The 17,636-nt window shown below is 35.4% G+C and overlaps 2 protein-coding genes across 14 annotated transcripts in view; one reads left to right on the top strand and one right to left on the bottom strand.

The window, feature by feature from the left end:
• REPS1 (RALBP1 associated Eps domain containing 1) overlaps positions 1 to 12,029 on the top strand; it is an 89,988-nt gene extending 77,959 nt beyond the window's left edge. For 4 of the 8 annotated variants that reach the window (XM_059889786.1, XM_059889785.1, XM_024996761.2 and 1 more), the window contains 8 exons: positions 1,270 to 1,342; positions 2,737 to 2,855; positions 3,709 to 3,773; positions 5,498 to 5,683; positions 6,850 to 6,942; positions 8,518 to 8,666; positions 9,418 to 9,523; positions 11,762 to 12,027. In XM_059889786.1, the coding sequence (XP_059745769.1) occupies positions 1,270 to 1,342; positions 2,737 to 2,855; positions 3,709 to 3,773; positions 5,498 to 5,683; positions 6,850 to 6,942; positions 8,518 to 8,666; positions 9,418 to 9,523; positions 11,762 to 11,830 (860 nt within the window). In that variant the 3' untranslated portion in view covers positions 11,831 to 12,027. Of the gene's footprint in view, positions 1 to 1,269; positions 1,343 to 2,736; positions 2,856 to 3,708; positions 3,774 to 5,497; positions 5,684 to 6,849; positions 6,943 to 8,517; positions 8,667 to 9,417; positions 9,524 to 11,761 lie in introns of all 8 variants that reach the window. The other 4 variants (NM_001193011.2, NM_001354364.1, XM_024996762.2 and 1 more) reach the window with 4 other exon arrangements.
• A 1,166-nt stretch (positions 12,030 to 13,195) lies between these two features.
• Positions 13,196 to 17,636, bottom strand: part of ECT2L (epithelial cell transforming 2 like) — an 89,877-nt gene continuing 85,436 nt past the window's right edge. For 4 of the 6 annotated variants that reach the window (XM_059889587.1, XM_059889586.1, XM_059889589.1 and 1 more), the window contains 2 exons: positions 15,689 to 15,861; positions 13,196 to 14,379 (listed from right to left, as the gene is read on the bottom strand). In XM_059889587.1, coding sequence (XP_059745570.1) covers positions 14,252 to 14,379; positions 15,689 to 15,861 — 301 coding nt within the window. In that variant the 3' untranslated portion in view covers positions 13,196 to 14,251. The remainder of the gene's footprint in view (positions 14,380 to 15,688; positions 15,862 to 17,636) is intronic. The other 2 variants (NM_001191539.1, XM_059889590.1) reach the window with 2 other exon arrangements.

The raw sequence follows: 17,636 nt of genomic DNA, 5'->3' as shown, positions 1-17,636 counted from the left end.
TTTTTTAACAAGATCATTCTGGCTGCTATACTGGTAAGAGATCAGAAGAAGGCAAGAATTCAAACAGGGAAAGATGGTTTTAGGAAACGGTTATAATAATACAGGCAAGAGATGATGATGTCTTGGCTTAGGGTGGTAGCAGTAGAAGTGCTAAGAAGTGGTCAGATTCTGGCTAAATTTTGGTAGGAAAAGACCACAGGATTTGTTTACCTTTGTGATACAGGATGTGAGGGGTGGGGGCAAGGGAATCAGGGTAATTCAAGGGATGTTAGCCAAAGCAACTGGAAATTGAAGAAGTCTATTGTAGTAGAAGATTCGTGGGAAAAAGGGTAGGAATTCAGTTTTGGACGTGTTCAGTCTGAGATGCCTATTAACAACGTCCAAATGGGAATGTGTTAATTTTAACATCATTCCTGTACCAGTTAGTAAACTTCTCAGTGATTTGACAGGAAGAAGAAGCGGGATACACTTTGAAATGAAACTAAATAACCAGTCCCTTCAATTTATAACTCTTGAAAGGTATTTCATAGTATTTCTTCAGATTATCCCTTGAGTTTTCTGTTTTAAAACTTCTTTATTGCTTCATAGCTGTTAGTCTGATTCTGGGATTCTCTGCTCCTTTATAAGATTTTGAGGAAATTGAAAATATGTCCTCAGGTGAAAAATTGGTACCCTCTGGCTAATTTCATAAGTTTTATCATTGTCTAAGCACAGTTTATTCCTTTATCAAAATTTTTTAAATTTGCATAAACAGTTTTTAAGTTCGCTTTTTAACTTAAAATGCTTCTAATTTATCCTTTAAAAATGAATTTTTTTCATTATAAAAACTATTCACACTTGTAGAAATGTAATAAACAAAAATAAAATACAAATTATAATCTCACTGTTCCACAAATGACCATAATTAACATTCATTGTCCACCTTAATCTTTGTGCATGGTATATTTTTATATGAAATGAAATTGTGATATATGGACTATTTTCTGCCCTGCTTCCTTGTAACTGATTTTGAATATTTCTCTATTATCAAACAGTAACTCTTTTAGATTGTAATTGCTCTTGTGCATAGTATTTTGTTGTATAAGTACACCATTTATTTGATTTATATCTAATCTTTTATGGTTAGTAATACAATGATGAAACATTAACCTGTTGGCCAATCTTTGAATATCCCTGGTTTGAAACAATAATTCAATGACCTGTTTAGGGCATATAGAATAAAAAGTAAAGAAATTATTATTATTAAATAGGATATATCCCATTTATCAGCAGATGGGTACAGTAGTTCAGACTCTTTTACTTCGGATCCAGAACAGATTGGAAACAACGTAACTCGTCAAAGGTTAGTGTTTCTGTTCATTAAAAAAGCATAATTAAAGTCTTTTGTTACATTTTAATATTGAAAATTATTTGAAACCAAGTATAAATTATTTTCGGAGAAGGAAATGGCAACCCATCCAGTATTCTTGCCTGAGGAACCCGTGGACAGTGGAGCCTGGTGGGCTGCAGTCCATAGGGTCACACAGAGTCTAAGTGACTTAGCATGCATGCATGCGTAAATTATTTTTCTCAGTTCTTCACTTCTCTAAAGGCTGTCAGGTTACCTATTGATTTATATAAAAGGGAAATGATTTTTATTCTTTCCAAAGAAAAGCAAAGCAAAAGGAATCGTTGTCTTCTTGGTATTCTGTGGAAGGTTTAAAATAAACTGATAACTTCTTGGCAGTCGGTTTAATACAGTCCTTTTTGGTAGCTGAGCAGTGAGAGTCTCTTTAAGTATGAAATGTGCAAATTTCCTTTTAGAGCTTTATGGGACAAGTACCAAAAGAATTTGGTGTTTTAAAATGTCATCTGGACACGCAGCCTAGTGTTGGGCTACCTACCCATCCTGAAGACCTGTGTCACATGTTAACATTTCAGGCACAAACAAAAATGATACAGGACAGGGTGAGGTGGCAAAGGGGTCTGTCTCCCAGGGCTTCACCATCCTCTCAAAACTGCACAGGACAGAAGCATCTTTCTCTGGTGCTTTTCGTACATCATAAGAGTCTTTTGCCACACACCTGGAGGATGTATGGAGACACTGGTAACATAGACTTTCCAGTAGCTCACACAGTCAGAAGGCTGCTTCTTCATATATCTTAGAGTTCTCATTTGGGATTTTAGTCTTTTTATTCCTATTAGTGAGGATCAGATTGTCTTAGTTCATGAGATTCTTCAGAATATAGAAGACTTTGGTGGCTAATAAGCAGATCTCCAGAGTGAGTGAACATGAGTATAATCACCTCTAAAATGAGTGATTTTAAGATGAGATGGCGTCTCACATAGTCAAGCCAAAGTGTACTTCAGCTTACCAAATTTAAGTAAGTTGAAAGCTAACCATATCTGAAAGTACAGTTACTCTTCTTTGAAAACAGCTTTTCAGATTAATATTGCCTTTAACTGAATATGAAAACATTACACTTGGTTAGTAGTCTACCTTGAATTCATGTTAATAACTTTTTTAAAAGTTCTTTAAAATTCTGTTAAATGTATAATTATAAAGAAGATTATTTGCTATATTAAGTAACTGCTTGTTGAATGCACATTGTAAATAATACTCTATTCATTGTAATACTTGTATACCCTCTGGAGAAAATGTCATACCAATAAGATCCTTTGCTGCTTAGCTAAGTTTGATTGCTTAAAAAGAAAAGCTGCAATAACGTGACCAACTGTAACGGGGCCATTTTGCAGGTCTCATTCAGGAACATCGCCTGAAAACACTGCACCACCACCGCCACCTCCAAGGCCTCAGCCCTCTCATTCTAGATCATCATCTTTAGATATGAATCGGACCTTTTCTGTCACAACAGGTAGGGGTTAGAGAACTGTGATACAAATTAAATATGTTAAATTGTTAAATATATTTAGTTGATTAAAGACACACAGTATCTTGTTTTCTCTTATTTTTTGATATTTATCTGAAGAAAAATTTTAAATTGAAAAAGTATGAGATGAGAGGGAATTTATTTTCCTTAATGACTGTCTAAAATGTGAGTTCAAATGATAAAGATGGGAACCTGAGAGATGCCACAAGAGATTTAAAAAAAAATATTTTATGTGGAGATATTAAGGAGGAAAAGCTAATAGGTCTTACATTACATGACAGAGGAGAGAGAGGAGTCATCATACTCAGAGGGTTCAATTTTTATATGACTGGTCTTACTGTTGGTCAAAATAGAAAAGTTAGGATAGAGGGTGATGATGTTCTGTTTTTGATATTATGTGGTTGGAATGATGAGAAAGAAGAGAAAAATCGACAGGTCGCTGGACCTATGGGCTAAGCAAGATTGATATATTATTTGAGAATCATTTACATAGAAATGATATACTAAAATGCTAAATGGAAAGAGGAAATTTGGAAGTCTTCGTATTGGATAGCTAAAAGTAGTCACAAAGGTGGGAAGAAAACAAGAACGTGTAGTGTTAGAGGAACAGGGAGGAGCAGGACAAGTGCTGTGTGCAGTAGAGCAAGAGAAGTGAGGTCTGAGAAGAGGCTGTGAGATTCAACCATATCCAGGCAGTTTGACGAGATGGACTTGGCTTCCAGTTCTATACATTGGCGTTTGAAATCTTTATCATTTGATCACATTCATTCAGCCTATCTGCTGTACTAGCAAAGTAATTATATATATTTACCAAAAGAAGACTTGTGTATTCACACAGGACAGCAACAGGCTGGAGTTGTTGCCCAACCTCCTGCAGTGCCTCCAAGACCACAGCCCTCACAGGTAATTCTCCTAGGTCTTTATTAGTAAGCATCAGTTATTACAGTCCCCTTGGTCAGTTTATCTGTTAGGTCTTTGATTCTATTCTAGAATTAGTTTGAAAATCGGGAATTGCCTAACTGTCATTCTTAATGCATATTTAATTCGGAGAAGCTAGGTCTTTTCTTAGAGGATAAGAATTCCAATAATGATTTGGGTTGTTTTTTGAAAGAAACGTAGAAGTGAACCAAATGATAGTGTCTCGGCAAAGGAGAGTTTAGAAGAAGGATCAGTGTATTGAGGGATAGGAAGTGTCATGTGTGTCCTGGATCTATTAGTGACTCAGGGTAACCTCCCTGTATCTCCCTAGATGTGTTACTGCATCAGTGAATAAAGTGTTGCACAACTAACAGGTCAAAGTTGTTTCATCTGCATAAAACTATTATGTTCCAAAATAGATTCTAGTTTGTAGCTTAGTTTTATGTGACTGACTAGCTGCATTTTTACATGAATGAATTAGGTTGATTTTTCTGAGTTAGAGTCTTATAATGAAATTGGTTATTTGTAGTTAAAAAGATGGTTTCCTAATTATCAAAGATACTGAAATTTGAATATTCCAGTATTTATTTTATCTAAAGGGCCAATGAAAATACTTTTACTGCATTAAGGTGTAAAACCCAGTGAATTATCTCTTGACTCAAGAACCAGTCTAGTGGGAAAAACAGACCTGTAAACAGTTATAATAGAAATGCTATAGTAGACATACTTATAAAATGTTTTAGCATAGATGTCCTAGCTAGTAACATCAGGGATCACACTGAAAAAGTCAAGTAAAATGAAGGCAGTTAGACTTAAGCAGAGACTTGAAAGATAAAATACTATTTCTTGAGGAAAAGGCATTACAACCAGAAGGAGTAGCACAGAGGGTAAGGTAAGCCTGGCATATTCTTCAAGGAAAAGCTGCTGAGTGTAGTACAACTAGAGTGATGGGAAATAAAATTGAAGAGGTGAGGAAATGACAGAGCATCTCCTATATCATACTAAGATGGTGGAGTTTTTCTTGTAGGATATGGAGGATTTTTTAAGGGTGAGCAGGGGAGAGACTTCAGATTTATTCCTTTAGCTTCTTGTGCTTCCTTTGTCACAAAACTCCTCACACTGTATTTTAATCCCTTGTTTACTTTTCTCGTATCCTGCACTAGATTATCAGCTTTGTTAAGGATGGACCTTATTTGTTTGGTCAAAAGTAGATACTCAGTAAGTTTAGTTTTCAAGTGGAGACTTTAGAAGAATTGATCTTGTAAAGAGTGGAGGACAAATTGAAGGAGAGTGCACTGGTTTTCACACTTTAAAGATAACAGTCTTTTTAGAAACATAATGAAACATTTTTAAAAACAGTTTTTTAAAATAATGAACAATTATGCAGCAACCTAATTAAGAAAAAATAGACGCAAGGGGAGAATCAGAGATTGAGGCCAGAACTTCTCTCCTTTGTTGCACATTCTTGGCAATAAGAATTTTGTGAAAGTGTCTTTTTATTTGGAGATTTGTTATCTTAATTTTTTAGTGTCTTGGCATTTCACTCAAGGTTTTTTAGAGCTAAATGTTACTGTAGCTCACCCTCCTGAATTTTCAGCTAATAAATCAGAGCATCCTTATAATAAATTTTCAAAGAAAAGGAAAGCTACTCTGTGACACTAGATCAGTAAAATGATTTGCTCCTTCCTGTATCCTAAACCCTCCTGTAGGCTCCTGGTCCCGTTGTGCATCGCCCAGTGGATGCCGATGGCCTAATAACTCACACTAGTACCTCACCTCAGCAGATACCAGAACAACCAAATTTTGCAGATTTCAGCCAATTTGAAGTATTTGCTGCATCAAATGTAAATGAAGAACAAGATGATGAAGCCGAGAAACATCCAGAGGTCTTGCCGGTCAGTTTTCAAGGGCTTCTCTAATTTTCTGCTGGGAATCTTCCAATATTGTGCTCATAAGCCAGTCTTTAAACAGAGGAACCCCTAAAAGAGCAGATAATAGAAGGGACATCAGTGAGTAAAATACCTGCTGTTGCTGCTTTTAGAGGGTTTCTATTCCCTAGATCAATGCTTCTCAATTTCTCACTGGCCTCAGACCACCTACTGGTTGCATAAAATGCTTAGTAAGAATCGAAAAAAAAAAAAAATGCTTAGTAAGAATCAATATCGGGGTGAAGGGTAGATGTCACATGAAAAGATGCAACCATCTGGTTTTGGCTAAAACACTGTTCTGGGAGTTGCATCTTAATGCTAAGCATCTGATTATGTGGTTCAAAGATTTCTGTATAAGAAGAAGCTGTGGTTGCCATAGCTACCCTCAGTTTGTTTGAGAATAAGCCAGTTTATGGGGTTGCATCTTAATGCTAAGCATTTGATTGTGTGATTTGGTGAAAATTGTATGGGAGTAAGTCACATCAGTTAGACAGACTTACAGACCACAGGATGCCAGAAATTCATCTTTGCAGCCAGTGTTCTGCGGGACTGTTTGGTTCTAGCAGCAAAAACTTCTGTATGTGGGACAGGGATCCCTGTCCTCATAAGTGTAAATATGGAGTTGGAGGGAAGAGGGGAAGTTTGCTCTGATTATTCCAATTTATACTGATCTTCTCTAATTAAAAAAACTGACGTTTGACTGGCATAATTTACATAAAGAGTTTTATAGATTTGGTCCATGGAAAATTTTCTACCAGCTAGTTCTTCAAACTTTTCTCCTGGCCTGGTGCTACTAGGGAAATGGGCTGTACCTCCAAGAAGGCAGAGCAGGCCTGAGGTGGGAGTAGCGGTGTGCAGCGGGTACTTGTACGTACCCTCCCCCAACCAAAGAACTTCCCAGACATCGTCTGCCATCCCCTCAGAGATGTATTCTCTTCCCTCTCTGCCCTAAAGGGGCAGATGCATGATCGTTTCACAAGGTAGTCTCAAACTCCTCTCCTCTTCATCTGAGCTTCTTACTGTTAGAATGAATGTTTTCTAAACGTTTTGCTCTCTAATCTGTTACTTATATATTTATTCATATATGTGTGTTACTTAAATATAATTTGTAATAATAATATACTCATCTCTAGGTTGAAAAATCTTCTGATCCCGCAAGTTCTCGAGTTGCCAAAACAGATAGTAAAATTGAAGAAAAGACAGCTGCTAGTGCTCCCGCCAATGTGGTATACAAAAGTCTTTTATAGTATTGATTGTTTTATACATATAAAAATTATATGATATAATTTGAAAATCTTACAAGTAAAGTTAGAGATCATCTAACCCATTTCACTGCCTTAAACTGTAATACATATAACCTGTTTCAGAATACAGTCCACCTAGAGGTAGAGATGATAGCCTGTCATTTGTATTAATGCGTGCCACAGGTTCTCAGATTTTGTGTGGTTATTACATTGTTTCAAGTACATGAAGTAGAACTTCCTTTTTTGTCACACTCAGTTTCTGTTATTTCAGTTCTGAGTATAACAGGGAAAGATTATCAACCCTCTAAGGTTAATATTATACTCTCTGCTTTTTTTTAGCTGTCTTAGGAATGTTTTCCCAAAAATTTATTGCAAAAAATTTTAAACATACAGAAGAGTTAAAAGAATTTTATATTGTACAATAAAGCCACACCTTGATTGTACTATTAATATTTACTATATTTTTCTTCCAGTTTTATTAAGATATAATTGACATATAACACAGTATAAGTTAAGGTGTACAACATAATTATTTGACTTACATATATAACGAAATGACTATCAGTATGTTTAGTGAATGTTCTTCATTTCATATAAATACAGAATTAAAGAAATAGAAAAATATAACATTTTTCCTTGTGTTAATATACTTGCTTTATACCTGCATCGTTCTCTCTATATCCGTCCTTCTTATCTGTTGTTTGCATTTCAAAGTACATTGCAGATAACAGGACACTTTTTGAGAAAAAAATTTTGGTCACTTTTTTTGTTATCATTGAGACATCCCTGGTAGTCATTAAAACAGTGAGTGTTTCTGAAAGTATTTAAATGCTACTTTCTGGACACTTTTTTTTTTTTTTTTACTGTTAGTACTTCTGTAATTTTTTTAATAGTTTTATTTTGTGAGTAAATGGCAATAGATTAAAAATAATATTTACCCAAAGGGATGGCAGTTGACTCTTGTTTTTATTTATTAACAGGTCAAATCAGGTTACAGTAAATACCAGACAGTTATATTTGATTCTGTTGAGGACAGATCTCCAATAAAATAGCCATTCATTTTTAAGAGCTCTTGTATATCTTAATGAAAGATTTTTTAAAGAATTACCTGGTTTTCCACTTCTTTATAAAGTATTCATTAAGATAATATATCTTAGGATATTTGAATAGAAAACCCTATAGTGATACTGGACGCATATTTCTGGAGACTCTCTTTTATAGTTATTGAACAGATACATATTGAGTGTGTTATGTTAAAACTGAATATTATAGCCTTGAGTCACAGAATCTGGGCCTTGAGCTTGTTATGTCACCCTGTAAAAATTTTTGTCTAATAGGTACATTTACACTTGTGATGTCACTAGGAACATTCTTTCCCATTGTAATTTAAGTTAGCTGTTGCCACAAATACATAAATTGCTTTAAAGTAGGACAAGTGACCCATAATTCTTAAGAGAATGAAAGGCTTAAAGAAAGCATATGATGTTGGCAAAGTGCTAACGGAACCACAAATGTCTTCAAGAAATGCTTATTATTCATGAAATTCTTGTCTCCCAGAGCAAAGGCACAACACCTCTTGCTCCACCACCTAAACCTGTTCGAAGGAGATTAAAATCAGAAGATGAATTAAGGCCAGAAGTTGATGAACATACACAGAAGACAGGTGTCCTAGCTGCTGTTCTTGCATCACAACCTTCTATTCCTCGGTAATCAAAGCTGTTCCTAAACACGTGTAATTACTGGAAACAAAATGCACAGTAATTAAAAATATTAAACAGAAAGGAATTATGGTCACACTGGTCCTGTAGTTGAACACAGGTCCTCCACTGTTCCGCTTTGAGAGTTTTCTCATTTATGAGTACGTGGAATATTCTTCCCACTTTTACCCGCCTAATAGTTCAACTCAAGTTACAAATCCTAGAGCAGACTTTAAAAATTATAGTGCACAGTAACACTGATGTTTTAACTATGGTTGTTCTAGAATCAAGAATTGGCAAACTAGGGCTTATGGGCCAAAGTCAACCCATAGCCAGTTTTTGTAAGGACTTTTACATTTTTTGTAAAATGTAAAAATTTTTTTACATTTTTGTTTAAAAAGAGAAAAAGAAAAGATGAAAAAAAAAAACAATATTCAGCAGAAATGGTATGGTCTGCAAAGCTTAAAATAGTTACTGTCTGACCATTTATAGAAAAAGTTTGCTTATACCTCCTCTGCACTGACTTAAACTCAGGTGATTCTACAGAAAAGTCACTAAATCAATAACTACAGTAATTAAGCCTCTGAAGCTTAGTAGTTTTTGGTTGAGCTTTAAAACTGATCAAGCAAGGTTGAGCTATGCTAGCAGGGCAAAGATGCTTCCTCAGCATTCTGGGATTAGCCATAGATCACAGGGAAGAATGGAGCAAATTTAATAATAAGAATGAAGGTCACGTTTTTTGCTCTCTTTATCTTCTCAGGTCTGTTGGGAAAGATAAGAAAGCTATTCAGGCATCAATTAGACGCAATAAGGAAACCAACACAGTTTTGGCCAGATTGAATAGTGAATTGCAGCAACAGTTAAAGGTAATGTAGTTTCTGAATCTTTATTTGGAAAGTTCCATGGACTCAGAGCCTCTTATTGTTGAACTAGACTTGGAGGTGATCCACCAGTTCTTATGCTAGTATGAAACTTTTCCAAGTAGCAGGAGAAGTGTGGATCTAAAATGTTTTATATGCCTTTGAATCTTTTAATATTAAAAAGAATTTCCTGTACTCATTTCTTGTATGATTGCCTTATCCTACATGTATGTAAAGCATATTCCTAAAATGTTCAGCCCTGAATGTTCATTGGAAGGACTGATGCTGAAGCTGAAACTCCAATACTTTGGCCACCTGATGCAAAGAATTGACTCATTTGAAAAGACCCTGATGCTGGGAAAGATTGAAGGCAGGAGGAGAAGGGGAAAACAGAAGACCAGATGGTTGAATGGCATCACTGACTCAATGGACATGAATTTGAGTAAACTCTGGTAGTTGGCGATTGACAGGGAGACCTGGCGTGCTGCAGTCCATAGGGTCGCAAAGAGTTGGACACGACTGGGCTACTGAACTGAGCTGAAAATGTTCGTTAACTCTCATAATGAAACCCAAGAGTAGAAATGTTGTGACCTCTGCTACCTCCAGGATCATATATGTGGCTGTCTATACACTAATTCTACAATGATTCGAGTATTGTAAATTTATCCTTTTATCAAAACAACTAAGATTCTGTGAAAATGACAGGTCTAAAGAAGAGGGATGGGGGCAATTTAGATCATCTCTAAAACAGAAAAGACAAACCTTAAATAGAAATGGTGCTCAGGGCCAGCGTGTACTTCTGTCATCTGTGCTTGAGAGGATGAGTTTGTTTTCTTGCTTACTACTACTAACCATGATTTTTTTGAATCCGTATACATAGAAACCAGCAAGCAGAATCATGTATGATTCATCAACATTATTAGGCATTCACATCTTATAAACCAGTGGTTCTCAAACCTTAATTGTATACACTTAGGAAGGGGTCACATGTTAAAATGAAAATTTTGATTCATGTCCAGTATGGAGAGGGACCTGAGACTTCTGCAATTTTTAATAAGCTTCCAGGTGAAGGAGATGCTCCTGGACAGTTGACTCCACTTTGAGTAGCAAGGTTGTAAACCATAAAGATGAGGAAGGAGTCCATGGAAATGTAAAATGAATACAGAATATTCTGTGTTCTGTTCATATTCCTTTTCTAGCATTTATTAAATTGTCCATATCTATGGCACATTAGTGTCTCTGTCCTACTAACCTGAACTCACTGAGGCTAAGTCATAATCATCCCCATTTACAGTGACCATGTAATACATTGTTCAAACCAGAGTACTTTGAAGAGAAAAGGATATGTTAATGTGTAGGCCAGGACATCAGAGATAAACTGAGATTGTCCTGGATAGATTTATAACCATCATGTCTCTGTCCTCAAAACTTCACACATGTTGGGCATTTGATAAATATACGTTAAAGGAATAATATTCTTGTATAACTCTTTAGTCAAAGAAGATATTCATAGCTGTTCTATGACTTGTGAATTTGGTCCATTGTAAAGGAAGAATGTAAAACTAAATGACAAGCTTGCTAGTAGCATACCTTGAGGTGAAAGTTTTGTTAATGCATGTTTTTCTGAAGAACTACGAAAACCATAGAAACATGTATATAGAAGCTGGTTTTAAAAATCACTTTTCTCATTATCCTCTGAGAAAGTGTGGTACCAGATAGGAGGTAATTCTGGTTAAAACATGAGAAAAAAAAAAAAGGATATGGCTTCATAAGAAGTTGCTGACTGAAAAGACTGCCCCAAATTGACAGTCATTAGAAATTTTGATTATAAAATACATTTATTCATTGTGAAACGGAATCTCAAAATGAGGTGCAGGAGTTGTTATGACCAGAGGTAATCACCAGGGGAGAGTATCTTTGTTAACCAGCGTATCTGCAGTTACTGCAAGGGGTGGGCTTCGTGCAAAATTCATGCATTAATAACCACCATCTGCAAATACTGGCTTTTCTAATAAAGAAGGAAAAAAACATTCGATTACCCTGATTTTAAGTAATGAGAAAAAAAGATTTTAATTAAGATTGTGTTTTAATGCATGCACCTATAAAGAAACTGTTTCTAAAAGGAACAGCTGTCCCTTCATCTTCTTAAGGAACGGAAATTGTTTTATTGATGCAGAGCTGCTGTTAGATGTGCCTTCATTTTTGTATATGTTGAAACATAACTTGTCTTTCCATCTTTTTCAGGATGTTCTTGAGGAGAGAATTTCCCTGGAAGTTCAACTGGAACAGCTTCGACCATTCTCTCACCTATAAGCCAATTGCCGTTAACTGTGAACATACCCATTTTTAAGCGGTTTTGGGTTCAAAGCCAATTTGGAGACCCAGACATTCAGCTCACTGCTTAATTCAACATTAAATTTTATGATTCTGTTTTGCCCTATATGTTCACCATTGTATTTAAGTATCTTTTATTTTTTAATTTCAACAATAAAAGGGTCAGGATGACTTTTTCTGGAGGGTGTATTGTGTTTGTTGGCACAGCCCCCCTCCCCCCGTGTTATCTCATAACTTTGGTGCATTATACTTAGTGGCCAAAACCTCACACTGCTTGGATTTACACAGTGGGCTTCTCATTTAACACCTTAAGCACAAACTCAGAAATATTTTCAAAAGGAGACTAAATAAACTGTCAATTTGTCTTTTAGGCTTAATACTTAAAGAATCCAACAATCTTTAAAATGCGTTTCCTATTTGATTTTTAATTTGAAAGAACTGTATTGGATAAGGCATACTTTAACCATAAGCTCTGCTGTAATCAACATTCTTCAAGAGTCTCATGGCACTTTCAAGCTTTTCACATCAGCTTAGAGGGCAGATTTTATGTTTTCCTTACGAACGTTTGATCAGGATCACCTGTGACTTAAACTTTGTTGTGTGTGAGATTTTAATTCCTCGGCAGTCCTGTAAAATTAGGAAATAACTAAAGATAGGCATTTTTAAATTGTCTGCTAGAAGCAAAGGGAAAGTGTTGACGCTGCAAGCCACAAAAGTACTGTCCAGCTGCAGACGTCACTTTTTGCATGATTTATGCACTAAACTCGCAATTATAAGCTTATGTTCATCAGTCTCTAGAAGTGTTTTCAAGTAACATGTTTTAGAACTTCTGAGGATCTTAATTATTCACTATTATAATAAACGAAAATTCCTTAAGATTCCTAGTTATCTTTAGCTCTGTTGTTACTCTTTCTTTTGCCATGTTTTTGTTGTTTAGTCCCTCAGTCATGTCCAGCTATTTGTGACCCCATGGACTGTAGCTTGTCAGGCCCCTCTGTCCATGAGACTCTCCAGGCAAGAATACTAGAGTGGGTTACCATTTCTACTCCATTCTTTTGCTATAGAGAGAGACTTTTCCTGTTAACAAAGAGTTTCTAAAGTATGTCCTATTCAGGATAATGTAGTGTCTCGGGATTTGTTTTGTATTCTATGGTATTTCCATTTTGATCACATTTGTGAATTTACATTTATTGCTGACTAAGAGCAGGCATTCCTTTAATGTTTTATTCTATCTGACATAGATGTTGAGCTGCATGGTTTTATCATAATCAGAAGTGTGATTTTACACTAATTAAAAACATTTTAACTTTTGTACTTTTTTTTAAGAATTAGAAGGAATTTGTATTTTTGTTATAGAAAAAAGAAAATGTTTAAAATAGCCTACTTCACAATCCTAGACTGTACTAGTAGATTTCATTTCCTTAAAGGAGAATTTGAAGCAAAGAGGAAACTGACAGCCAAAAGCTTCCAAGATTAATACAATGTTATCTACCATTAATTGAGTAAAACTATTACTACTGCATATATCAGCCAAAGTTTCAAAGTAGCTAACCAGGTTATAGCTTCAGTTTATTAAATAATTAAAGCTTTAAGGGCCCAGAAAACTACTCAATACCTATTTTTATTTTTTTATGTTTTAAATAGAATTGTCTTAATTTCTTCAGTTTTTACTCAGCTAATTTCCATTACAGGCAAGTTTCGTTTTTGTTTTTTGTACCCCCTCACCCTCTACCAAACGGCCTTCTAATTTAGCAATGTAACAAATTTTTAAACCATTTTATTTGGAAGGTCTAAGAATTTAATTTTGCAACAAAAGAACACTTAAGAATTACAGAAAATTTTAGTGCTTTATAGTGGTATGTTTTTAATGCTCTCTGTAGAAATACATTCATATTTTGGATATATGTGACCAGTTTTTTAGTAAAGTACTGTTTAGATTTCTTATACATATTTTTAAAATCCATAACTATTTCATGGAAATGTTAAAAGATGTTGATAAATCACCAGCAGATTAAGACATTTCTCTAGACTGATCATTTAAGAAATACTTTTCATTATGACTTTATTTTTCATTAGATCAGAAAACAAATCTTTAAATACTCAATATCCTTATTCAGTCTTAGGTTTTGTCAGTCAGATTAAATAATAATGTCCATGAAAAACAACTATCAAAAGAAGTGGTTCAGATTTTTATATTCAAATTTTTCTTATCCATTTCACATAATTGAGCATAGATGATAAAGTTTAAAAGTTAGGAGTAACTTTATGCGTCCCCCTAGTTCATCCACCGATCATCCATGATGAACCATTATTCTGCTTCTTACTGAATCTTCTGGAACAGAAAACAATATGTTGTCTTTGTCAGGGCAGATTGGCACCCCTGGTGTTTGAAGTCCAGACTCACTTTTCCATACTACTTTTGATGGCATTTTGGAGTACAGACAACCATAGAAATTTATCATCTTCAACTTCTGTTGCACAAATCCATTCATGTTTTGGACCTTGAAGAATAAATGCATTCTTGATAACTGTAAAAATATTGGAAGTACATAAATTAATTTTTGTAGGTAACAGTCAAAAGGAAAAAATGTTTTAAAATTCAAGAGTTGATCAAATCATCTTGAAGACTTTTTGAAAATTAAAGTCTCAAACACAAATCCAGTTTAGAATATAACTTCCTAAATTACTGAATAATTCAAATATAGTCTAAAATAAACTTGTCTTTATAATTGTTTAATTATAATTAGCAATTATTTTTAAAGTAATAGATGATATGATATTCTTTAATTTCAGAAGGAACTGGGACCGGTAAAGGTCTTTACAAGAGTTACTGTAGATAAGAGATGCTGAGAGCTGGACCTTAACCACCCTGGTATGAGCACCAGGATAGAAAGAAGCCAACGACGACTTAGCTGAATGCCCACTTTTAGCTCACATTATGATGTTCTGACATAGAGCACAGCTGATTAAGGGGAGATGGAAGGAGACATGTCATGCACATTATGGATAATTAACCCTGAGTTTGAAAATATTTATTTCTCAATAGGTGAAAATATTTATTCCCACATTTAGTGTTCAGTTTCTCTCAGATTTTAAATGAAGCCAAAGCTAATGGAAAGCAACTCTTTTTAGATTAGTTCCTTCTCTGAGATCTTGGTTCTAGCTTTACCCATAAGTCCTACCTTCACGTGCAGTGAAAAATATTGGAACAAAAGGTGTTACATTCAGATTGTCTGGCCTAACAGAAATATAGGAAAAGAGATACAGATCTTTTGAAGATTGGGAAGTAGAGTGTAAGATAAAAACTAAAAGGTACAGTAGGTTTAAGTAGGATTTCTTTTTGTAACGATTATTTCTTTTGAGATTATGAGTTAAATGTTTTGTTACTAAACATCATTTGCAAATACATCCTTTAGAGAACTTGTAAATGCAAATTTACGGAAAAAAGTACAGTCAAATCTGCAATAATCACTTAGTCCTAGTATAATGGAAAAGTAATAGATAAAAATTGTAACATCTACAAGCAATAGAAGTTAAAATAGTGGTTAAGAACTCCAGCTTCCCTGGCAATAATACAGGGTTATGTCTCCCTTTGTGTCTTTGGAAAGCTGTTTTCCTAATGTGTAGAGTATGTGTCTGAAGATGCCAGCATTCCTTTCTTTTGCTATTTCAAAGGTAAAGGAAAGTTTACATTAATGAGATCCTAAAAATACTTGGGAAATTATTTGCAAATGCAAATTCCAGTTCTCTTCCTGCTTTCCTATTTTAATAGCTAATGAGTTTTATATAATACAGCTTCTTAAAGGTGTGATCTCTTTGGAGGAAGAGAATACATACATTTGGAATCTGGTATGTCTTCTATGATTAACCTATGAAGTGCCACTGATGCAATGAATTGGTAGGTTGATTTTGAAGTCTTTTCAAATGGAGTATGAGATATACCCCGACTAGAAACGAGCAGTGCATCGTTGAAGAGGAAAAGACTGAGATCACAGGTATGTTCATAGAGCCTGGTTTAAAAAAGAGAGCAGTTTAGTTTTACGTACGCATACATATGTGCTTTGTTACACACTTCACCATCTTTACCTTGATAAGCTCATCATCAGGGTCTTTCCCCACCTCAGACCTTTGGACTGACTTTTTGAAGTTCTCTGTATTATTTTCTCCTGGTGTGAGTAGTCCCTCTGTCTGTCAGACCAGTCATGTGGGTGGGCCTCAGGGTTCCTGGTGGAATGATTTGATCTTATCCATTGGACAGTATCCAATCGATGCAGGGAAAAATGAACACTGAATTTTCCCAGTGTTACAACACAAGTCAGGTTAAAGCTGTGTTGGTATTTTGTGTTTGATGTACTTAGACAATCTGCGGGGAATGTTTTCATGTAGTTTGGTTTCATCTTTAAGGATAACTGGTTGGGTTAGAGAGAAGCACAAGAATCAGTAAGGTGTGCAGTCTCTTAAGTAGAAAGCAGGGAAAAGAAAAGCATTTACTAAGTAGGAAACAGAATTTTCTAATACAGTTGGAGAGAAATGGATGAAAAGTTGGATTTAAGTAGCTCTTCAGTTCTACTGAGGTTGCTACCATGGTCATTGGTAGGCATTTTTTGATCCCCAACCTCCATCTAGTATCCTCTGTGGTTGTCTGCTGATGGAGTCAGATCACAGTGTTTAGCAGATTTCACTGTGCTCTGGTGTGGGTTATCAAATGATGTACTAGGGAGGAACTTGGGAGAGCCTCACCCATGCCCCCAATCTCTGTCCAGACCCAGGAATGGCCAAGTGCAGCAAGCTTGTTACTTTGATGGAGGATAGCCCCCCAAAAATGTTTTTCTCCTAGAAGCATCAAGAAGCCCTCAAGAAGTTACTCTAAGCAAGCAACTCAGTTGACTGGTTTATTCAGAGGAATTCTCTTAGTTTTTATTGCCATCATCTGTGTTTAATTTTTAAATTGGTGAGTTAGATCCAGATAAAGTCGTTCAGAAGTGATGCAGTTATATCAGCATATACTGTCGGTTGTTTCCGTGCACTGCTCTTTGGTTTCACTTTTTTGGCTCACTCCTCCCTTCACTTATGTTACCCACATTACCAAACAGTATATACTCTTTACTTTCTTTTTTAACCCATTCAAGTAGTCACTCACATATGTACCTATGTATGCATCTATTTACAGGTAGGTTGTTTTAAGTATTATTCCAGGCTCTTTTCTTGCTTTTCTCAGCAATAGAAATCGAGTTCTTTTTAATGACCAAATAATAGCATGGATGGACCATCATTTTTCTAACTCTTCCCTCACTTAGTGGGCATTTCTTTGCAGGCTCAGGTCTCTTTCTTCCCTCCCTCATTTCCTTTGTTTTTTCTTTATTGCCACTGTGAGCAATGTTTGAAAAAACCAGTTCCTTACATACAAACAGACTCCTTACATTTCTGTCAGATAGGGTTCCCAAGGGTAGGATTGATTGACCAAACAGTATATATATATATATTTTAACCAAAGCCTGACAGGTTGTTTTCCATAAAAGCTACTGTAATTCACATTTAGAATCCACTCTGTATTATAATGGCTCTGACTTGTACAACTTTACTGTGCATCTGAATTACCCAGAGAGTTTCATTGAAATGCAAATTCAGTAGAGCTAGACTAGCCTGAGATTCTGTGTTTCTAACAGCTCCCTGGTGATGATGATTCGCCAACCACACTTGAGAGTACTTAAGTCGTGTATTAATTACAGCTGTGCCCATGAGGTGGGCAAAAGACTAGACTGGGAGAGCGAGTGGTTTAAACATT

Source organism: Bos taurus, chromosome 9 (assembly GCF_002263795.3).
Source record: "Bos taurus isolate L1 Dominette 01449 registration number 42190680 breed Hereford chromosome 9, ARS-UCD2.0, whole genome shotgun sequence".
Lineage (NCBI taxonomy): Eukaryota > Metazoa > Chordata > Mammalia > Artiodactyla > Bovidae > Bos > Bos taurus.
This window is presented reverse-complemented; position numbering and strand designations above follow the sequence as displayed.